Source organism: Phyllobates terribilis, unplaced genomic scaffold, assembly GCF_046119375.1.
Source record: "Phyllobates terribilis strain yellow unplaced genomic scaffold, ASM4611937v1 Scaffold_9__5_contigs__length_417890890, whole genome shotgun sequence".
Taxonomy (NCBI): Eukaryota; Metazoa; Chordata; class Amphibia; order Anura; family Dendrobatidae; genus Phyllobates; species Phyllobates terribilis.
In genome coordinates this window covers 152,480,047-152,504,453 of record NW_027362769.1, presented here as the reverse complement: position 1 = coordinate 152,504,453, position 24,407 = coordinate 152,480,047, and the positions used below count along the sequence as shown (strand labels likewise).

The 24,407-nt window shown below is 43.7% G+C and overlaps 1 protein-coding gene across 2 annotated transcripts in view; it reads left to right on the top strand.

The window, feature by feature from the left end:
* Positions 1–24,407, top strand: part of ACVR2A (activin A receptor type 2A) — a 50,911-nt gene that overhangs the window by 15,306 nt on the left and 11,198 nt on the right. For both annotated transcript variants that reach the window (XM_073647223.1, XM_073647224.1), the window contains exons 2-4: positions 20,826–21,033; positions 21,726–21,835; positions 22,683–22,837. In XM_073647223.1, the coding sequence (XP_073503324.1) occupies positions 20,826–21,033; positions 21,726–21,835; positions 22,683–22,837 (473 nt within the window). The remainder of the gene's footprint in view (positions 1–20,825; positions 21,034–21,725; positions 21,836–22,682; positions 22,838–24,407) is intronic.

Below are 24,407 nucleotides of genomic sequence, written 5' to 3'. Positions count from 1 at the left end.
AGACATGGATGATTTTTACATCTGGGCAGCTGATCACCTGCAGATTAAGCACTTGACCGCTGTGAGCAATCACTGGCCTCAGAGGTGATCTTTCTCAGTTTAAACATGTGACTGCTGTGGCTAGGTTATGCAGTGATTGCTGCAGCTAGTCACTGATCTCAGTGGTTGTCTGCAGCTGTCATGTGACAACACTTGATCTGCAGCCAGGGAGTAAATGGCGACCCGAGCAACAGCAGCTTTAGGGCATGTGCACACGATGCAGAAATGAAGCAGAAAATTTCTGCATCATTTCTGCATCTCCCTGGCAGAAAAAACGCATGCAGATTGTGCATGCGTTTTTCCTGCAGAATACATGCGGATTCACATGCGTACCCACATGCGTTTCCGCATGTGCATTGACCAGCCATTTCCAGGCGATTTTAGCATCACTTGAAAAATGCTTGACAACTAGGTCACACTATATAAATCCATGCAAACAGCATGGATTTATATAGTGTGACCCGAGAGAATGGTAAAAATAAAAAATGTATACTTTACCCTCTGATGGCCCTGTCCTGGCTGTCCTGCTCAATCCGTTCTCCCTCGCCGGCAACTTTGAATTGAAAGACCTGCCGACGTCAGCGTCACGTGACCTGTCACATGACCTGTCACATGACTCTGACGTCAGCGCAGGTCCTTCAACTCACTGCAAAGTGCCGGGAACCACGCAGGAGCGGTGCGCGGGCCGACAGAAGGCAAGTATGCATTTATTTTTTTCTTGTTTTTACAGCTTTTTTTAATGGTACCTGGGTGTGGAGGAGAGTCTCCTGTCCTCCACACCCGGGTACCATCCGCACATTAGAACGCGCCAATAACGCAAGTACAAATTCAGTCTTGCGGAATTGGCGCGTTCTAATGCAAGTCAATGGCGGCGAAAACGCCGCGTTTACGCAAAATTAATTGACATGCTGCAGATTTTTGAGCGCAGCATAAGCGCTGTGGAAAAATCCGCATCATGGGCACAGCACATGCGGATTTCAATTGGGGAACATTGCTGCCCTTCTACCATGCGTTTTTAATGCGTTTCCGCGGCGTTTACGCAACTGCAAAAACACCGCGGAAACGCATTAAAAACGCATCGTGTGAACTCAGCCTTAAGGCTATGTTCACACAATGTTTTTTTGTACGTCACAAATCTGGTGCAAAACTTTATCTTCAGGGGCATCTTGTTCAGTATTTTTCTTGCATTTTGGTGCGTTTTTTCACTGTCCTTCTGTCTCTTTATGCATGTACATAAAGTTCTGTGAAAAAAAGAAGAACCCCATTGTATTTTGCCATCAAAAACGCTGATGCAAATTTTGATGCGTTTTTTTCACCATCCATTACTTCCTATGGGTGAAAAAAACGTTGAAAGAAGTGACATGCTCTATTTTCCAAAAAACCATGCAAGGCACAAAAAAGAACCATGATGTGTGAACAGAGAATTCTGGTTTCTCAGACTGTTCTGGTACTGCAAAACGCAGCTGAAAACTTGCATAAACTCTGAAAAAAAAACATGATGTGTGAACATACCCTTAGGCTATTAGTAGTTTTAGTGCATTTCCTGCCTCTTGAAAAAAACCTTTTAAAAGGGGGTTTTCCACTTTAAGTAAATTGGACCCCAAAGTGCATTACCACTGCAGCCAATCACTTAACTCAGTGACTCTTCTAAAGTAGACCGCCTAAGCCACTGAGATCAGGGATTGACTGCAGCTGTCGACGTAACGTCACCTGTGCAGCCTAAGCACCAAGACCCAGAGAGGGCGAGAACCTGCTCCTTTTTGGTATTTTAGGTATGAGCCTTTGGGGTCCGCTTTCCTTAACATGGAAAACCCCTTTAAGAGCAGCTACATGTACAGACTTGTTGATATAACCTGTATAAATAATGAAGAGGTCTTGGTACTCCAGTGAGCCGGGGGGCATTGGCGGTCTCCAGAGGTCAGATGGCCATTGTCGTGTCTAAAAATGGGCCATAGAAACCCCGGAGAGCTGCGACCTGCTGTGTTTAGCGCACAGTATTACGACTAATTGATATTTGGAGAAGCCTTTCAGCTGTAGGAGCAGGACATGGACCAGGGGTTTTCACCTATAATGTAGACCTTGTTTCTTTCTAGTGACAATAAGCAGATATTGGGAAAATGCAAAATGCTTGGAAGTTGAACCTTTCTGTAATGATTACATCCCCTTGTAATTTTCCTCTTAGGGCAGAGAGACGTCCGGATGTTGTAAATGTGATGGTTCTTTACCATGTAATTCGTATATACAGAAAATGTCTTTTCCATGAAGTGGGTTTGTGTCTTTGGATTGGAGGAACTGTAACTCCCGGACCTCACCAATCTTTGTGTATTTACATTGTGGCTTTCTGTACTTCTACGGTTGCCAAACGTTTTATTAACGCTCATTGCTCCTGTAATTTACGTATAGTCAGATGTAACCTCCCTTTCCTTTATGGGTTGCCTGTCATAAATTAACCACAGAACAGTAGCTTTATAAAGTTGTATTTTTTTATATATATATCAAGATGCACAAGAGTAATAACACGCTGGTGGCAAAGTCCTTTTTCCCTTATAGTCATTTTGTATACCTGTTTTAGTTCATGTGCCTTTTTTGGGTTGGTGCCTTCTTCCCTTCTCGTATGGTACCCCTAACCCAGACTACATTTCCCATGAAGCCTCTGGTTTTGCAGAGGGGCAGACTCTCATCACATTGAACTCCGAGCAAAAGCTAAGAGCAGGTGGTGGTAGATCAGTGCCATAAACTTGTAGAACCATGATTCATCCTGCAAAGTGTCAATGTTTCTCTGTAGGACACAGATTCAATTTACAACTGTTGAGTTCATTTCATAAAACATCAAGTGGTCGGTACTACTCCATTGTTCCTCCTGGACACAACTGTGCGGTGCTTCAGTAGGGCAATGGTGGATACGCAGAAGTTGTGCCCAGTGTTCCAAAGGAGATGCAATACTCCAGTCCAACAGTAGAAAATAATATACAGCCCTCACCCTTCTGCTTTTAATCCATAAATCTTCATTTCATGCCCTTACAGTGGTGGGATAACAAGCAGCACATACATGAGTTTCTCCCTCGTGATGCGTAGGATGCTTCTGCTCTTTTTTTACTTTTCAATCCCACCACTGCATGTGCACAAAGTAAAGAAGACCAGATTAAAACGGGAACAGTCAGCCTTGGATTATTTTCTACTGTTGGAATTCAAGCTACAGAGTCTATGTATTTCACACGATGCAATTTAAGCCTGTCTGCTCTGCCTCCTGCTTGTGATCAGTTTCTCCCTGTCAGCTCTTACAAGTAAGACAGACTGCTACTTCATCATATATGATACACTGGAAATTTGGCACACAAGTGGTATACAGTAGCTGTGCGAGTCAAGGGAGGTTAATAATCCTGCTGCTAATCTCTGTATGAACTAGCCTATTATGTCACTGACTTCCTGTCCGCCCAGGAGAGCGTGTACTGGACTAGTAGTTAAACTGGAGGTCACATGACACAACTGCCCATAATGAAGGGGTAAGAATGTATGAATGTAACTGAGCAGGGATGGACACATAGTTGGTATCCATTGCATTTCTATGTATAATATATGTATATTATACTATGATGACTGACTGTAATCTGCTTTTTCACCTGGTAATAAGGAGTTTCCGGCTTCTGCTTGTTCCTGTTGATCTCCCAACACTGAATATATCAGGCCTATTTCTGAGCTGTGAGGTTTAGACAGTGACGTAATGCTGTGCAGGTTTTATATAGACTCACATGTTACTAGCAATACTTGTGACCGCTGGCTGCCCCGTGCCCCGTGGTCTCCTTCGAGGGCTGGAGTCTGTGTAATGTGCGGACATTGTTTCATCTTCAGATATTTTCTTGTTAGTTACCTGTGATGAAGCAGCATGATAGTAAAGTCCATCTTTTTTGCTGTAGTAACTCTGTTCCTATCTGTTGGTATCTGACCAAACGATCAGTGTAGTTATCTGAGCTATTATTTCACTGGAATAAAATAGAAATCTGAAGGCCCCATTTTAACTCCAAGGACTTTCTCTGAATAGGTGATAAAGCTACATCATTGAGGGGTCCAACTGCTAGTAGGACCATCACTAACTAATTCAGAGTTTCCACTAGCTACACGACTGGCCAAAAAAAGTTTGACTGGATCTCTGGACAGTCATACCCGGCCGCTCCAACCCTCTTACGGTACAGTCAGAGATTTTGTTGCGTTCGGTTTTACAACAGATTTCGTCATTTGCATTGCAGAGGGTGGAAATCTGCATCATATATTTAGCATACTGTGGGGCAATTTCTGCTGCAGTTTTTTTTCTTTTTTGTGCTTTTCAAAACAATTTCATGGACCTGAATGAGCTGCGCTGGTAGATTCCCCAGCGATGCGGCTTTGCTGTAATGTCCGCAGGCTTCCAGATCCCATCTTCACTTGTGTTAATGAGGGTTTACTACGGGTTACTTAGGTTTTGCTGTCTCCTATCCTCTGCTATGGCTCTGTTCTCATCCTCCTTGTAGGAAACGGTTAAGTCTCCAGCAGAGCTATCTGTGGTATGTGTATCTGGAGCAGGACTGCAGATAAGTTGGCATGACATGCTCCTGGTGAAGTAGTGCACACAGGTATGCCTGGATGTTTCCTGCCATTCTCTGCCATAGTGATCGGCCAGAATGTGATGTTCCCTCCCTCTGTTCTTTATGTTCTCTTCGTATATACGCCATGCTTTTTTCTTCCTCTGTTCCTTGTTGTATGTGGGTGACTGATTGCATAACTGATTGAAAAAAAAAAAAATCTTCGTCTTTGCAGTCCCATCTGCTAAAATAGCTCCAGAGCCGAATAGGTTTAATTGCCTGAGTATTAAAGAGACAAAACACAACACATTTCTGTATGTTGCATAATTGGGAAGAAATGTTCACTATTATTTCACTACAGACATGAATGTAACTCTTGACCATGCAAAATAGGCAGTTTAAAGGGAATCTGCCACCAAGGTTTTGCTGCCCCATCATGATGTAGAGACAGAGACCCTGATTCCAGCGATGTATCACTTACTGACCTGCTTGCTGTCATTTTGATACAATCATTTTCTCTGCTGCAGATCTAGCAGCGCTCATATGCTGAGCTGTGTATAACCCCGCAACTTTCTGCCTATGCACAGTGTACACAGCTGCCAATCGTTGACGGGTGCGGGGTTATACAGAGATCATGAATATGCTTGACTTCCTGGCAGCAGGTTTACTAGTCCTCTAGTGATGATAATCCCCTGCTTATGAAACAGTGATTTATCAAAACTACAGCAAGCAGCCCAAGACTGGCATGAAAACTGCTGGTTTTGATAAATCTGGGAGTCTGTGTTGAGTTTTTGTACCAGAAACTCTACAAAATCCTCTTCAATAACTTGGGCACGATTAATGATTTGAGAGGTTTTTTTTGTTTGTTTTTTTTTAAGTATCATTTTTTGTCTTGTAGTTTTAGTTGCCATTTTTGTCACCAAATTCTTCAAAATGACGCACGCGATCCATGAATTTGGCGCAAAGTCAAAAGTAGTAGTTTATTCTGTCTTAAATTGTTTTTGCCACCAAAAGTCGCAAGTTTAGTAAAATTGAGCAAAAATCCACAAGGTGGGGAATTCAAGTGCAGTTGTGCCAAATTGAGACTTTTTTTTATTTTTATTTTTTAAAGTTGCAATTGATTGGCAAAAATATCACTAAACTCCAACCATAAAGTGGAAGACAAAAAAAAACAGGCACGCACAAAATATACTACAAAAAAGGTGCAAATGGAATCATGAATTGGGTGCAAACGAAAAAAGAACAGGCGCAAAAGCAATGATAAATCGAAATCTTGGAGTATGTACTCACAAAAAGACTCGGAATACACATTAAAGCCATGTTCACATGGTGCTTTTTGACGTGAAATTTGAAACAGATTCTGCTCTAAAGTACAATTGAAATAAACACTTAAAATCCTACTTGAATTAGCGTTCTGTATTCCGCCTGAGGACTATTGTGCTCATGGTGCTATATTTTGCACTATTCTTTACCCAATGGAAAAGGATGCAGGTTGTCTATTCTTCAGGCATTTCTGTTCTAAAAAACGGCTCAACACTTGATTACTGGATCAACTGAAGCTGGGGAAAAAAGGACCCATATACAAAAAGTGTAAAAGACACACACAAAAAAAAACCCATGCCAGAAAACTCAGACCACGATTTACCAAGACTGATATTTTGGACTCCAATCTTGGCGAGTGAATTTGGTGCATCTTTCAGCCTTCATGTGTCACCCAATGAAATGTGCTCCAGGGACTGAATTACCTTTTCTATTGTGATTTATGTTACTTTTGTGACATAAATTGTGATGAATTGGCCAACTTCACGTTATCCACAAAGCTCTATCTACTTATTAAAAAAAAATAGTTGGTGAAGTTGGCCAGGACCGGCCTAAAAACTGTATGTTCCACAAAAAAAAAACTTGCAACATTTTAAACAGTTTGGGTAATATGAAGCTTTTGGTTTTTTATAACCTGGATTTTTTTTTTTCTAACTTTGGATTTTTCTGGCTGAAAAATCCACTTCAAAAAAGTTTAAAAAAAAAAAAAATTTGTGTGAACATACCCTAAATGTGAGTTCCCACGCTGCAGGGTTATAGGACTCCCTTTAATATGAAGAAATTCCACTATGATTGAATTCAACTAGTTTGCACTCGGAGAAATCAGTGCAACAATATCTGATGCGCGGCACGCGGACCCATGGAGTTTACAGATCCGTACGTCCTTCTCATTTTGTTTTCACAGAACACACTAGGCCAATGCGGTGTATGAAGCTCCGTTAAAAGGGGAAATCTGCTATCAACCGCAAAACCATAGCAGAAAAACTCATTAGGGATGTGTCTGTATGTGTTGTTTTTTATGCTGTGTTCTTGTTGTATTTTTGAGTGGTTTTGTTGCTGTATTTTCCATCCTTACAAAAAAAAAGAAGAAAATTCTGTTGTGGGTTATCTGACAGTTAGCGAGAGGTCAGGTCTCCTTCTATGTAATCTATATATTTTCCGATGATTAGTATTACAGGGGCAGAGTATACGGTGTCAGTCCTGTCAGCTGTATTATATATAGAGGACGCTTCCCCCCCCTCTCGCCTGATGAAGCTGATTACTGTATATGAGTCCAGGCTTCCTTCCTCCGTCTACTGTCTCTATCCCCGGCTCCTTCATGTCTGCCATCAGAAATCGATCAATGGTTCCTATACATATTCAGAGGCTGGCGGAGAGGTAAAGGTGGGACGTATGCAGTATATGAAAGTGATCAGGAGCGCCCCGGCCTCTCGGCGTGATTAATGCGGAGGTGCACATGCTGTTTTATGTACTTCACGGCCTTCTCCCCAGTAGACGACGTCGGTCTAGACTCCATGTCTGCATTCTCATGCCGCTTTGATCCTTGCTCTACAGCTCAGAGGATTGCAAATTTGCTTGCTGTTTTAGAGTAACTTTACGCTCTGCTTTGTCTTTTTCTTTGCTCCCCACAGCGGGTGCGTTTAGGATTAAATCTTATGTCTGTACTAAGTGCAAAATCGTCAAAAATCAGCTGGTAGGCGATGGAGATGAGTAGGTGCTGTAACCCTTATGCAGATGCTGCAGAGTTTAGTGCACCTTTCATAAAGATCTGTGGCACATTTGTAGTATTATGTAGGATTGCAGGTACAGTAGACAGTAGTGTTCTACATAATAGCAGTCCATGATGACTATCCAGATTAATCACTGTTTTTGGTATAAATTATATTACCACATGTCAAACAATTTACCAGTTGGTGCCGTAGATTCTAAGAAAACCACCAGACTCGGCATTCATGATCTGCAGGTTTTTGAGTCTGTGTATTTGAATAATTAATTCTACGGGGGAGTGTTCAAAATAATAGCAATGTGGAGTTCACTTAGTGAGGTCAATCATTCTGTGAAGAAACAGGTGTGAATCAGGTGGCCCTTATGTAAGGGTGAAGCCAGCACATGTTATACATGCATTTCTCCTTGAAAGCCTGAGAAATATGGGTCATTTGAGAAATTGTCCAGAAGAACGGCATACTTTGATTAAAAAGTTGGTTGGAGAGGGTAAAACTTATAAAGAAGTGCAGACAATGATCGGCTGTTCAGCTAAAATGATCTCCAGTGCTTTACTATGGAAAGCAAAACCAGAGAGACGTGGAAGAAGACAGAAGACTACCATTCAAATTGATGGAAAAATAGCCAGAATGGCAAAGGCTCATTCAATGATCAGCACCAGGATGATCAAAGACGGTCTCAAGTTACCTGTGAGTACTGTGACAGTTAGAAGATGCCTGTGTGAAGCTAATCTCTTAGCATGAAGTCCCCGCAAAGTCCCACTGTTAAAAAAGAGACTTGTACTGAAGCGGATACAATTTCCCAAAGAACACATCAGCTGGCCTAAAGAGAAATGGAGAAACATTTTTTTGCACTGATGAAAGTAAAATTATTCTTTTTGGGTTCAAGGGCCACAGACAGTTCATCAAACGACCCCCAAACTCTGCATTCAAGCCACAGTACACCCTGCAGACAGTGAAGCATGGTGGTGCAAGTATCATGATATGGGCATGTTTCTCTTACTATGGTGCTGGACCTATTTACCGCATACCAGGGATCATGGACCAGTTTGCATATATTAAAATACTGGGAGGTCATGTTGCCTTACGCTGAAGAGGATATGCCCTTAAAATGGGTATTTCAAAAGACAACGACCCTAAACATGCCAGTAAGCGAGCAAAATCTTGATTCCAGTCGAATCCCCGGACCTTAATCGGATAGAACACTTGTGGGGTGACATCAAAAATGCTGTTTGTGGGGCAAAGCCAACAAATGCCAAAAAATTGTGGAATGTAGTCAAAGCATCCTGGGCTGGAATAACAGTTCACAGCTGCCAGAAGTTGGTTGACTCTATGCAACATAGATGTAAAACGGTTCTAAAAAACTGTGGGTGTTCAACTAAATATTAGGTTAGTGATTCACAGGAATGCTAAATCCTAAAAAGAAAAGAGTACATATTGTGAGTTTGTAAAGACAAATGCAGAGGCTGTGTGCCCACGTAGCGTTTTACAAGCGTATATGCTGCGGAATTTCCACAGCGTAAACGCTTCAAAAACGCTTGGTAATCCGCCCCCCATGGTCCTCAATGGCATTCTTCAATGTCAATGCCCATGCTGCGGATTTTTCCGCAGCATTTATTCTGCGCTCAAAAAACCGCAGCATGTCCATTAACTTTGCGGAAGCGCTGCATTTTCGCCGCCATTGACTTGTATTAGAATGCGCCAATTCCGCAAGACTGCATCTGTACTTGCGTAATTGGCGCGTTCTAATGTGCGGATGGTACCCAAGTGTGGAGAAGATGAAACTCTCATCCACACCCAGGTACCATAGAAACAAGAATAAAATAAAAAATAAAGATTATATTCACCTTCCGACGGCCCCCGGTCTCCTTCCCTGTGCTTGCCAGCTGATCGCGCAGGACTGAAGGACCTGCGGTGACGTCAGTCATGTGACGGCAGGTCTTTCAGTGCAGTGTCCCGCAGCAACACACCCCGGGCCATCGGAAGGTAAGTATAGATTTATTTTTTTATTTTTAACCATTCTAAAGGTCACACTATATAAATCCATGCCATTTGCATGGATTTATATAGTGTGACCTAGTTGTCAAGCACTTTCCAAGTGATGCTAAAATCGCCTGGAAATGGCTTGTCAACCCGCATGCGGAAATGCATGTGAAGAACACTTCACAAACGCTTCTACCTGGCGGGAAAAACACATGTACAATCCGCATGCGTTTTTCCTGCCAGGGAGAAGCGTAAAAAATATGCTTCATTTCCGTAACGTGGGCACATAGCCAGACGCTGTTATTTTTTAGAACAGCTAAATGTTCATTTTTTGTTTTCTGAAAAGTGGTTAAAAATTCTATACATTTCTCTTCATGTTTTGAATTAGAAAACAATCTGCAATGTTCCCAATGCTGGAAATAAGCACAAAATCTTTATACTAGTTTTTAACTCCTGTTTTTCAACACTGCTGTATATACCAGTGCTTTAGTGATAGAGGTGGCCGCTTGAAGTCCCATGTAAATCCAACAGATCTGTTGGGCTGAATCGCGCTGTGAGAAGTTGTTTTTCTCTGCCACCCACCGTGTTTCTGTCTTGGCAGGTTTGCAGGGGTTATGTATTTTCACTGTGTAGAAGAGGTTAACAGTAGTGAAACTCGTTCCATCCGTAGCTCTCTCCACGCTTCCCATGTGTCCTGGTTTGGCCTACAATCGCTCAGCACAGGAAAACCTTGCATCAGCTCGGAGGAATCATTTCAGCAGAAGACAATAGGAATGAGTATAGCGAGTGATATAATCACGACTAATAGATGGAAATTTGCTGCTGGTGCCTCTTGACCTGAGCTTAAGGTGCTAATAATTTAGCAAAATACAAGTGGTACTGACACCACTGAATTCCTGCAATCCCGTTGATCTGAAAGGAGTATTCCCATCTCCAAGATCCTATCCCAATATGTAATGGGTATTATAATAATATTAGCAAATACCTCCAATTAAAATGTAGCCTAGTTCTTATTAGCTAGGTCTCTTACTCCATGGGCAGGGCATTGGAGTAGCTTAGGTATCCATGGTTGTGACAGTTACTAGTTGTCTTAACCATGGATACCTAAGCTCCTGCAATGCCCTGCACATATGGGGTAAGCAGCATAACTTATCAGAAGAACTATACTACATTTCTAATTGGAGGTATTTGCTAATATTATTACACCTACTATATATTGTGATAGGATCATGGAGATGGAAATACCCCTTTAACTGCAATTGATCATCCAGCGGAATTAGGGGATATTGTTTTGTTTCTAGTGCTGCAGTGTTATAGGAGGGGTAAGAGGAAAGCAGTCTCTAGTGCCACGTATACATCACTGTCTGGAGTAGAATTTGCACCCTCTATAACTTTAGGTAACTTTGATGTCCTAGAGTACTTTTGGTACTCCTAAGCCTCAGTTCCTCATATTGAAGGTTTTGGTGTTTTGTTTTGTTTTTAAAGTCACTTTTCTTTTCTGTCTTTTGGTATGCGGTGAATCTTCTTTGGATGGTGCACTTTGTTCATGAATTTCGCGCAAAATTAGAATTTTTTTTCTTATTTTCTTTTTTTGTGTTTTCTTTTCACAAAAAGTTACATGTGCTGTTAGTTTTTTGTTTTGTTTTTTTTTGCACAAATTGTGCAATATATTTTAGCACGTATACAAAAAAATCACTCCGAAGGAGGGACTGGAGTACAGTTGTGCAAAAATTTAAGCCCTTTTTTTGTTTGCAATTGTTGAATCAATTGAAAATATCTGGAAACCTCAAACAAAATGGCAAACATAGAAAAAAGCATAAAACAGGCAAACGTGTGAATTAGAATTTAAAAATGGGTACAAATTAAAATGAGACAAAAAAAGTGCAAATATAAAAATTAGTAAAGACCTTAATGTCTGACCCCTGGATTTTTTTGGGATAAGCAGCTCAGTGTAATCTGACGCCTCTTATCCCCACTGCATTATTGAAATATGTCCTACAGGCAGCACGATGGGGCTGATTAAAACCAGATTAGTCGATTGATTGAATGTGATAGGTGGCAAAAAGTTGGTCTGATGCATTGGATTTTTTTTTGTTCAAGTTTCTTTTTCAACTTGTCCATCATTGGAACAGATAATGCATGTATTTTTACTTTTTGTATGGATTTTTTTCATCTACATTTTTATTTTTTAGATTATATACATTTTTTTTTATATATCTTTACCTTATTTTTTCCGTATATATTTTTGTATATTTTCCATTGTGTACCATACTAATTTTTTTCTTATGTGGTTCTTTCTATATATACAGTACAGACCAAAAGTTTGGACACACCTCATTTAAAGATTTTTCTGTATTTTCATGACTATGAAAATTGTACATTCACACTGAAGGCATCAAAACTATGAATTATCACATGTGGAATTATATACTTAACAAAAAAGTGTGAAAGAACTGAAAATATGTCTTATATTCTAGGTTCTTCAAAGTAGCCACCTTTTGCTTTGATGACTGCTTTGCACACTCTTGGCATTCTCTTGATGAGCTTCAAGAGGTAGTCACCGGAAATGGTCTTCCAACAATCTTGAAGGAGTTCCCAGAGATGCTTAGCACTTGTTGGCCCTTTTGCCTTCACTCTGCGGTCCAGCTCACCCCAAATCATCTCGATTGGGTTCAGGTCTGGTGACTGTGGAGGCCAGGTCATCTGGCGTAGCACCCCATCACTCACCTTCTTGGTCAAATAGCCCTTACACAGCCTGGAGGTGTGTTTGGGGTCATTGTCCTGTTGAAAAATAAATGATGGCCCAACTAAACGCAAACCGGATGGAATAGCATGCTGCTGCAAGATGCTGTGGTAGCCATGCTGGTTCAGTATGCCTTCAATTTTGAATAAATCCCCAACAGTGTCACCAGCAAAGCACCCCCACACCATCACACCTCCTCCTCCATGCTTCACGGTGGGAACCAGGCATGTAGAGTCCATCCGTTCACCTTTTCTGCGTCGCACAAAGACACGGTGGTGGGAACCAAAGATCTCAAATTTGGATTCATCAGACTAAAGCACAGATTTCCACTGGTCTAATGTCCATTCCTTGTGTTCTTTAGCCCAAACAAGTCTCTTCTGCTTGTTGCCTGTCCTTAGCAGTGGTTTCCTAGCAGCTATTTTACCATGAAGGCCTGCTGCACAAAGTCTCCTCTTAACAGTTGTTGTAGAGATGTGTCTACTGCTGCTGTGTGGCATTGACCTGATCTCTAATCTGAGCTGCTGTTAACCTGCGATTTCTGAGGCTGGTGACTCGGATAAACTTATCCTCAGAAGCAGAGGTGACTCTTGGTCTTCCTTTCCTGGGGCGGTCCTCATGTGAGCCAGTTTCTTTGTAGTGCTTGATGGTTTTTGCAACTGCACTTGGGGACACTTTCAAAGTTTGCCCAATTTTTTGGACTGACTGACTGACCTTCATTTCTTAAAGTAATGATGGCCACTCGTTTTTCTTTACTTAGCTGCTTTTTTCTTGCCATAATACAAATTCTAACAGTCTATTCAGTAGGACTATCAGCTGTGCTGTGCAGAAGTCTGGAGGATACACAACTGATGGTCCCAACCCCATTTATAAGGCAAGAAATCACACTTATTAAGCCTGACAGGGCACACCTGTGAAGTGAAAACCATTTCTGGTGACTAACTCTTGAAGCTCATCAAGAGAATGCCAAGAGTGTGCAAAGCAGTCATCAAAGCAAAAGGTGGCTACTTTGAAGAACCTAGAATATAAGACATATTTTCAGTTGTTTCACACTTTTTTGTTAAGTATATAATTCCACATGTGTTAATTCATAGTTTTGATGCCCTCAGTGTGAATGTACAATTTTCATAGTCAAGAAAATACAGAAAAATCTTTAAATGAGAAGGTGTGTCCAAACTTTTGGTGTGTGTGTGTGTATAGATAGATATAGTAATAATGATGATGAATGACACAGGGAAATTTGTATTGAAATGTATTTAATACTTTGTACAAAAGCGTTTGTTGATGAAGACAGCTGCACGACTCCTCCTGTATGGAGAAACTAGTCGCAGGCATTGCTCAGGTGTGATTTTTGGCCCATTCTTCCAGACAAACACTCTTCACATCCTGGAGCTCCCGTCTGCTTTCTGTGAACTCTGAGCTTTAGTTCCTTCCATAAAATTTTGCATTTAGGCTGGGTGATCGGCTCGGCCATTCTAGCAGCTTTATTTTCTTTCTCTGAAACTAATTGAGAGTTTCCTTAGCTGTGTGTTTGGGATCATTGTCTTGCTGGAATATCCACACTTGTTTCATCTTCATCATCCCGGTAGATGGCTGCAGATTTTTATTAAAAATGTCTCCATACATTTGTCCATTCATCCTTCCTTCATTTACATGAAGTTTGCCAGTGCCATATGCTGAAAAACAGCCCCACACCATGATGTTCCCACCTCCAAACTTCTCTGTTGGTATGGTGTTTTTGGTGTGATATGTGCCTTTTGGCTAACAAACATGGACCAGACTATATTCTCCCAGTATTTTACAGGCTTGTCTAAATGTTGTTAAACAAACTTTAAACTCGCTTGAACATGCTTTTTGTTCAGCAATGGAGTCTTGTGAATGGTGAGCACACGTCATCTTCCTAGTTGTTGCTGTGAAAGGAAATGAGAGATGAGCAGCTGCCAGGCGCCTCTGCTGCCACCAGAAGGACCTGCAGGACAAGCCTAAGTCCTCTTTCAGGGGCCCATGAATCGGTCCGATGTCTGATCGCAGTGCACGGACTGACCATGCATCTCCTGACCCAAGCCTAACAGCTTTATAGAAATATATGAAGCTGTCACGCTCTGGTCAATGGATGTGCAGTCAGTCCGTGCATTGCGATCCTATATCAGACCGATTATCACAGACATCTGATAGAGCCCTAGGTCATGGGTTTTCAGAACACAGCCCTCCACCCTTGTTCCCTGAAGTTTAGCGCAATAGTTGTGAAACGGAGAAACCTCACTAAAGGCCGGGTTCACCTGGGCGTATTTCACAGTCCATATACAGAACTCATTGCCCGGTCTGACGTCGGATCCACTAAACTTACAGCCATGTGTGTGTCTGAGGTTGCAAGTTTGGTGTAAGGAACCTGTGTGTTACTCTGGACTATGTGGTCTGCACATAAACCATGAAATACACCCGTGGGAACCCAGCTAAAGGCAGAGATTAATGCAGAGTCTATGAAGCAGTCCTTTCCAGCCTCTTGACCCGTGATCAGGCCGGAGACTGGCCACAAATGTTCTTTTTTTTTTTTGTAGTCCCATAGATATGACCCGGGCAATGGCATCCAGTGTAACTTTTGCACCAGTGATTTGTTAGTCATCTCTTCTCCCGGCGGGCCATCCGTCCTGATTTACCGGTTTCATGAAGGAAGATGCAGGGTGTTGCTAGAAGGACGCGTGGGCTTTCTCCTCTGAGCAGAACACGTTTGACTCGTATTTAAATATGGGTTGCCTCCTTAGTCAGGTCATAAAAAGACTGTCATAACATGGGGAGCCTGACGACACGCGGCAAGAAGCTATAGAGGGGCATAAACCACGGACTAGCCATCATTCATCAAGCGCTGGTCTAATGGCGAATGAGGCCTTGGGTTTATGTGGTTGGGAATGAAATGGATTGCTCACTTAAAGGTTTTATGTTTGTTTTTCCCAATATATATACATTTTCCTGCAAGGGATTTTCCACTTTTAGAAAAGTGGACTTGAAACCTTTCCTGTCGTGTAAAATAACAATCAGAAAGCATTTTCTGTCGCCGCCCTGGTCTTGGTGCTTTGGCTACAGCAGGTGACGTCATATTGAAAACTCACATCACCGCTGCTGCCAATCGCTGAGCTCAGCAGCTCGTGCTGTTTCAAACGGGGTTTTCTAAAAATATAAACCCCCCTCAAATCTAGTACAAATGGGATTTGATTATCAAACAAACTTTATTTTCAAACTGGTTTAGCAAATGGCCATAGAAGATTTACCTCCCGAAATGGGGGGGGGGGGGGGGGGGAAATAACAAAAGCGCCAATCAGAAATAAAAAAATCGCCTGGTCATGTAGAGGTTAACATAGAAACCTTCATCCTCTGCTGCTGGTTTTATGAGAGTGCAGATTATCTGAGTTCAGACTAAATGCTGGACTAAAGGAGTTGTCCTATGGACTGGTGGTCTCTGGTCCGCCTCGTGTCCTGGCCGTGGCCCTGCCGCCGTGTACGAGCCTCCAGAGGAGCTTGTGGTGGTGACGTCGGCGAGGTGCAGTGTTTGTGCAGGGCGGCCGCTGCTGATTACCTTTCACTTCTGGTACATTTCCCGGGAGGCTCCTTCCAGATAGTACAGTGAATCTTTGTAGCGATGATGCTCCATGAGTAGCATTTCCTTCTTGGGTATGGGCCTTTAATGATTATGCAGGAGATTTAATGTGCACCTTCAGACATATAGTTCAGATGTGTGCGGCGTGAGTAATGGAGGTTAGGAACTTATCATCGTTCATGCTTCGTCCAGTGATTGAGGTGTCTTGGTTCAGAACTGTGAGGCTTTCTGGGTTTCTTATACGCTGACGTCTTACCTACACCCCAAATATTGTGCTATGACGTAGTAATGGATTTATTAGGCTTTCCAGGACCAAAGGACAAATATCTGTTCTTATCCCAGTATCAGCAGGTTAAAGGGGCCGTGGCGCCCCGGAGCTGGCACTGCTGTGTGCATAATGTTCTGGGCTGGTTCCCCCCATTACTCTCCAGTGCGCCATAGCCTCTTCAGCTATCAGGTTGGTGGTAAAATCCCATAAAACCTATATAACATTATGTTCTCACCTGGTTTTTGACGAGACACTAAATAATTCCGTTTTGTGTCATGTTGTAAACTGTCGTCCTGAACTGTTAGGCCGTGTTCATGGTGTATGGGGCTGACCTATAAAGTCACAGTGTAGACATCTGTGGGGTGATGTGCAGCTTCATAGCATCAGAATCTGAGAACAGGGGTTGTCTATTCCCCATTTTTTGGGGTTGTTCAGCTGAGCTCCCTTTAAAGGGGTTGTCTCGCCTTTCTGAAGAACGGATGTTTAATTCTATTCTTTACTGCTTGTTGCCTGGGTTACTGGCCACTCTGATACACAATGAAGTCGCTGATTGACAGCAGAGGTCTCCTTGGCAAAGAGCGGAGGGCTTATCAGCTATGAAGCTAACCAGATCGCTCCATCCATCCAGCGTCGATCCGCCTTGCAGCATCAGAGAGGTTCAGGCCATTGACAGAACGATCCAGTCAATCACTGGGGGGCGCCCCCAACAGGCAGGAAGCCAGGAGAACATAGGACATTTGAGTAAAGTTGGCAGTGTGTGCTGATTTCAGCAGGACTGGGAATAATATCTTGTGTGGGAAAGACTTCTGACAGAGGATCAGGCATGCTGATTTTTAGCATGCCCAGTCTTTTATTCTTCAGGCAGATATCGCTTGAGTTGTTTGACATTGACTTATTCTACTCTTCCTGATCAAAAGATCTACGGGGCTTTTGGAGGACTAGAAATTGGCAAGATGAGCCATGGCTATTTCTGTGAGAAGTAACGGTGCAAGCGGTTCCCCCATCTTACCTCTTGCCCACCCCGGACTCGGATGACGGCAGAAGACGTTTGCATATACATTGACTTATGTAGATCTGGATGTTGTTGAAGAGCGCCGGCTGCACCCCAGAGGCCTGGCGGTCTTGGCATGTCCTTCGTCGCTTTGGGCCATAGCTGTCTCCTTTGCAGTTGTAACAACCTCTTGGCTTTGGCCTCTCGGCTCTGACCCCGGGTGAACTCAGCCGCTGCCGTGTGCAGCGATATCTATAGTAACTGATTGTGAAGTGATTGATGAAGCTCCTCGCCTGTCGTCTTCTCACTTTGTGCCGCTGCCAGCAATGCGCCCGTCCTCATATATTTATAACCGAGGCTGCTGATGAGAATTCCCCCGGCGTGCAGGGTATGAAGGAGCTTGATTAAAGTGTAATATACCGGCCGCCGCCGAACATCGCACCGCTGTGCTTTTATTATTGAGCTCGGCCAGGCGTCCTGTGATGTTTCTCATAATCTGCTGATATTTCAGGCTAGCTCTTGATATGTAAGAAAAAAGCTGGCCAAATATATACTATGATACAAAACATGGTGCTATGACATATTGTCCGGCACCAGGTTCAAATTTCCTACTCACATCCAATATTGAAAAACCGGAGAAAACAAGAGTAGTATAGCAAAAGGATAGAATCTTTATTTATAATTCATCATCACAGAGATAAAAGGTAATACAAAAAGTAATAGTAACGAGGCAAGGGGATCAGGAAAAGCAGTGCCAGAAACAAGGCAACTCCTGGCAATAAGACTGCTGGGCAATCCAAGATAAGAGGGTATAATCCGATATACAAACAGAGGGACACTCTATGAATGTATAACCACAAATGGTAGCAGTACATTAGTATAAAGATTCACCCATTATAAGACACCAGTCATTTAAATAGACATAATAGACAATATCATGTGCAAAAATCGCAAAATGTTAAATAGTAACAAAGGGGGAAATGCAGAGCCGGAATAAGAGGTACTAACTACCCTGTGCCCATGATGTTAAATGAATAAATGTATAAAGAGTACCCAAGAAGTGGATAAAAGCACTCACCCAGTTGCAGAAAACCCGGGTGACAGGAAGCCCGCAGGATGCCAGGGGAGCCACAGAAGGTGCTACAAGTGAAAGCGCGCCCCGACGCGCGTTTCGCTCTTTTTCAAGAGGCGCTGTAAAGTGTACCCGGCAGGACCTGAATATATACGCCCACCGCTAGTCACATGGTGGGTAGGGACAAAGCCCATTGGTGTGAAGCGGCGCGTGTACTCGGAGCCGCGCCCCCCGCCGCACGCGTCACAGCCGCCAAGTCCCGAGCGCGCGCCCGGGGGCGCGCCTAGGATACGCCCCCACGAGCGCGCCAGGGACAGAAGGCAGCCGGACACGGGCGCGGGACGGCCAGGGACCAGAGGACACGCGCACCACCAATATATGAAAGAAGGTAAATGATGGAGATACGAACAGAGGACAGAGAGCATATAACTAAGTAATGTAATAAACATCCAATAAGGCAGAATGCTCTCAGTCACAAAAAAATAAATAAATAGGACAACTTAAAGGAGCATCAATATAGCAGGGATCCATATACAATCACATAAATAATTGAAAAAAATTCCCAAAAAAATAAATATATATAAATCAAAATATATATATGGATACAAGTCAACATAGGACCATTTCCCACAAAAACAGGAAAGGTGATAATCATCAAAAGGCTCTTGAGGGATGCTCCAAGTTATCAGCTGTAGGATATCTTGAACAGTAGGTTAAGAGAGGTCCATAAGGTGCACATAGATAATAAGTTAGTAGCCACGAATCTAGAAAAGTAAAGAACAAACGGGTTAAGAACAAAACTTTTAAAAACAGGCTAAAAACTGAAGCACGGACTGAAGATCAGAAAAAGTCAGCACTGAGGGAGAACATCACCAAGCCAGAGGGCCCAATCATAAAAATGAGGAAAAGTTCAAATTTTCATTAAGGCCGCGCGGTACCAGGGTATCCAGGGTGCTAATCCATCTGGCCTCTTTTTGTGAAAGGCACAATTTGTAGTCACCACCCCGAGAGCCCAGATGTACCACATCAATTCCACGCACCATCAGGCTGCGTGGATCACAATCATGAACTTGTTTAAAATGTCGTGGTAAAGTTCTGAGCTCTCGGGGGTCCGACACAGATTTGGCTGCGCTAATGTCCCGAACATGTTCCCGCACCCGAATCCTCAATTCCCGTGTAGTAAGACCCACGTAGATCTTCTGACAACCACACGTGGCATAGTAAACCACGTGTGTTGTACTACAGGAAATATATCTGAGGATTCGGTATGTGCGGGAACCATCTGAATTCATAAAAGACGAACAACGAAGCACATTAGCGCAAGCCCTGCAATGGCCACATGGATAGGATCCAACCCTAGGACCGCGTGACCCAAAAGGGTTAGGTGCTGGTGGGACATAGTGACTTGAAGTAACCAGATCACCCAAATTTCTAGCTCGTCTGGCAGTCATGAGTGGAAATTGTCCCACCACATCCCTCAGAGAGGGCTCCGCCCCAAGAACATTCCAATGTCGTGAGAGGACCCGCCTCATAGAAACCCACTCATGATTATAAGTGGAAATGAAGCGGGTCCTCTCAGGAAACCCAGAGGAGGGTGATCTCGGAGGGGGGTATAATAGACTACTGCGGAGGGTGCTACGGGCCCTACTATAGCCACGGCCGATGCAGCGATTACTATAGCCTCTCTGTTTGAAGCGTTGTGTCAAAAATGCCGCCTGCTTTTCAAAGTTGGCCTCCGTCGAGCAAATACGCTTAATCCTGAGAAATTGTCCGACCGGGACAGCCCTAATAGTAGAAGGAGTATGGCCAGAGGCAGCGTGCACCAAAGAGTTCACGGCCGTGGGCTTCCTGTAGACGTCAGTCTGGATGAGGGAGTGTGAGTCCACCACCAGAGTGACGTCCAGGAAGTCCAAGCGTGTAAGGCTGTGAGTATATGTTAATTTGATACCCCACTCATTGGTGTTAAGCCGCCCCATGAAATCATCGAGCTCCTCCGCCGAACCCCGCCAAAAGAATAGCTCTTGATATGGAGGGGGCTCACAGACTGAGGAGGGGATGCAACCTGCACCCACCTCTTACCCGCCTGGACCAGTATTATCGTTTATTCCACCGTAAACCTGCGCTTGCAAGAATCAAATGCTTTATTTTTCCTGACTGACCTGATAGCGGGTTTATGTGCTGACTAGCCCCATTCTCTGTACCTTGCTATCTAATAGGACCGTAGATGCTTCATACCTGGCAGCTGAGGGGTCGTCCAGCCAGCGGGGGGGGGGAGGGGGTACTATAGGTCAGAACTACGCGTTTAGGGTCAGCCGTGATGGATAAGTCTGGTGATCATCATCATTGGTATTGGTAAAAGCAACAATTTACCGACTTCCTCATCATCGTCTTACTGTAATTGGCCACATAGGATAATCCGCCTTGTAAAACCGGCTCAGTATTTGCATTAAATGGTCAATCAATACTGTAAGCGGGTCCTGTACGCGTCTGTGTGCATTGTGTGTTAACCATTTGCTTACCATGGTCGTTCTCCTTGTTTGCAGGGGCCATACTGGGGAGATCAGAGACCCAGGAATGTATCTTCTATAACGCCAGCTGGGAGAAGGATAAGACGAACCACAGCGGCATCGAGCGCTGCCTGGGCGACCTCGACAAGAGGCGCCATTGCTTCGCCACCTGGAAGAATAACTCCGGCTCCATAGAAATTCTGAAGCAAGGCTGCTGGTTGGACGATATCAATTGCTATGACAGGTAAAGAAACGCAGCAGATTTTCTACATCCCTGTGTATTATAACTTGTAGGAAGAGCTCATTTACATTGCCACAAGGAGAAATAGTATTTCCTAGAAAGTGATAGCATACGATCCGTGGGCTCCTGCGCTGATTTACTGCTCCATCCCCTTTGCAGTCTTTCCCTGTACTGTGCTGGGGGCTCACTGCTAATCCTGAGGTTGGACTCCCACCCTATAAGATTTAAAAGGGTAGAGATGAGCGAATAAGTTCGGTTCGTCTGAAATTTTACAAAAGTGTTGACTTGTGAATATGAATCGTATTGTGATTCGCTTTGTGATTCGATTCAGCAAGATGGAGCATCGGCGATGTGCAGAGAAAGGGACGACTGCCCCCCCATTGTCTGCATTAGTAAAGCGTAAGGCTTGGATATAAAGAAACCTTAGTGCAAGGCCTGACGAGGCTGAGCGTGACTCGGGGAAATTAAAGTCCCTCCATGATGGGTACCCCCCCGCAGGCCTGGCCGCGCTGTGCGTGACCCTACAAATGGGAATTGCCTGGAGTGTAACTTTAAAAGCTGACGTGAAAAGTATTTCCACTGCCCGTAACTGAGAACAGTCAGCACCTGTCAGGAAAGCTGCGGAGTTATCACTTTGCTTTTTAGGTTATTTAGGAATGTAATGGTTAATATAATTTTGTTCTTTTTCTCACCAGCGTTGACTGCATAGAAAGAAAGGAGACCCCGGATGTGTTTTTCTGTTGCTGTGAAGGCAACCTCTGCAATGAGCGATTCTTCCACAGTCCGGAGATGGAGGTCACACACCGTAAGTAGTCCCGATATAGTATATACACAGTATGGAATCTAAGGCCGACCCTCAGACGTCTGTACCCGACGTGCGTTTAATGTCGCAGGTTGCCGCAGGTCCACGGGCAGATTCGCCCTGTTTATTTGGCATATCTGTGTGTAACATGTGATAGTTTTCTGACGAAGAAACACTTTGATAAGTAGTCCGTCTATTTTTTTTTTTTTTATATTTTTGCAATTTGGATTTAAAATCTGCGGCACAACCCGCTAAGTGGGGCGAGGATCTCTCCTATGTGCACCGAAATCTGCGTCAAAAGAATGAAAAAAAAAATATTACATAAATCTATAAATTCTGTTGCAAATTGCAATGAAGTGAAACCAAGTGTTCAAGATCTCCGCTTGCTGTCAGTGATTAGAAATATTTGCGTACGGAGGCAACGTATGATGTTAACCGGAATACTTCTAGCTTCTGCCATCTTGACACTGTATTTAAAGAGTTAATCCCATGATGGCCAATCACTATAAGACTTCTGGGACCCTCACTAATCCACAAAATCAGTAGATGCTGCGGGAGGCAAGATGTCCAGAGGGTTCGTGTCCTGGTATCGCAGAAGTCACGATACACGACAAGAATGTCCCTTTAGCAAGTCCATTTGGCCGTCCTATAATCCAGCGCCTGCAATAACGACTTCCTGCGTTTGTTTGTTCTGCAGAGCAGAGATCAGGCTTCTGCAATGTGTTGTATTTCTACCTTCTGCGTCCGCCCTGGATGTTTGGTTTACTTATATACACTGGGAATTATTGTGGCGGGGGAGGGGAGACGTTCCCAACCTCAGTCTGATTCCTTTATTTTTATTTTCTTGCAGCGACCTTGCATCCCGTTCCGCCCAAACCGCCCCTGTTCAATACTTTGCTGTACACCCTGGTGCCGATCATGGGATTTGCTGTGATTATTCTCATCTCTTTCTGGATGTACCGGCATCACAAGCTGGCGTACCCTCCGGTGCTGGTCCCTACACAGGTACGTCCCTGGTTATGTTACCGGCGCTGCCGTCAGTATAAGGGAAGGTTTTACCCTTTATTATCCATGTTGTGCAGTGATTTGGTAAGGGCTGTTCTCCGCTATATCTGGAGCCCCACAGAGAGCTGAATATTGGGGTCCCCCTTTCTAGCAGTCGGGACACCCAGTGGATATAATAATGTGTTTTACTGGAATATCCCATAATGGTTAATGAGGTATTGCGTGGTCAGGGGTCTTTCCAGGCAGCGTGTGGATTTTTTGTAGTGGATAAGATCATGCCAGCGTATATTAGCGTGGCATGAGCTGTAAATGGCGTTACTGAGCCTGGAGGTTAAAGGGCAGCGGTTGCACTGATAATAGGGGAGAATTGCGGCTAGTCGGTCCCTGTCCCCTCCCCTCCTGCGTACATCTCGTAGTAGTGAATGTATCTGCTCAGCAAGACAGTCTGTATCAATAGCGCCAGCGTCATCTGTCAATAACAGACTCCAGAACTGCTGAGTAGGCTGAAGCCAAAACCCCAAACCCCTGTAATCTGACAAAGGGGACGTGCAAGAGAGAATCAACTATCGGAGTCACTCCCGGACTGCAGATCTCAGCTGGAACGCCACAAAGTGAATGTGTATCAGAAAAGAATAATAAGAAACGGACACATTCTCCAGTATGTGAAAGCTGCGGGAGGATTACTGCTCCTGAGTGTACCGTCATTAAATGGGGCATCCTGCCTAGGATCAGCAGCACGTCCTCTAAGGGGCGCTGTGTTCTGGGGTATAGTTATTGATCTGTGTAGTTGTCAGCCTGTCATTTAGGCACGTGACAGTCATACAATTTTTGGTAATCGTGAGTTGCATCTTGTATTATACTCCAGAGCTGTACTCATTTTTCTCCTGGTGCAGCTACAGCAACTCCAACAGCAGAATGAGTGCAGCTCTGGAGTATAACACAATGAGTACAGAATACGTAATGTATGTACACCGTGACTGCACCAGCAGAATAGTGAGTGCAGCTCTGGGGTATAATACAGAAGGTAGCTCATGATCAGTAATGTGTGTACAGTGACTGCACCAGCAGAATAGTGAGTTCAGCTCTGGAGTATAATACAGGATGTAACTCAGGATCAGTAATGTAATGTATGTACACCGTGACTGCACCAGCAGAATAGTGAGTGCAGCTCTGGGGTATAATACAGAAGGTAGCTCAGGATCAGTAATGTAATGTATGTACAGTGACTGCACCAGCAGAATAGTGAGTTCAGCTCTGGAGTATAATACAGGATGTAACTCCGGATCAGTAATGTAATGTATGTACACAGTGACTGCACCAGCAGAATAGTGAGTGCAGCTCTGGAGTATAATACAGGATGTAACTCAGGATCAGTAATGTATGTACACAGTGACTGCACCAGCAGAATAGTGAGTGCAGCTCTGGAGTATAATACAGGATGTAACTCAGGATCAGTACAGGATCAGTAATGTAATGTATGTACACAGTGACTGCACCAGCAGCATAGTGAGTGCAGCTCTGGAGTATAATACAGGATGTAACTCTGGATCCATGATTTAATAGCTGATGT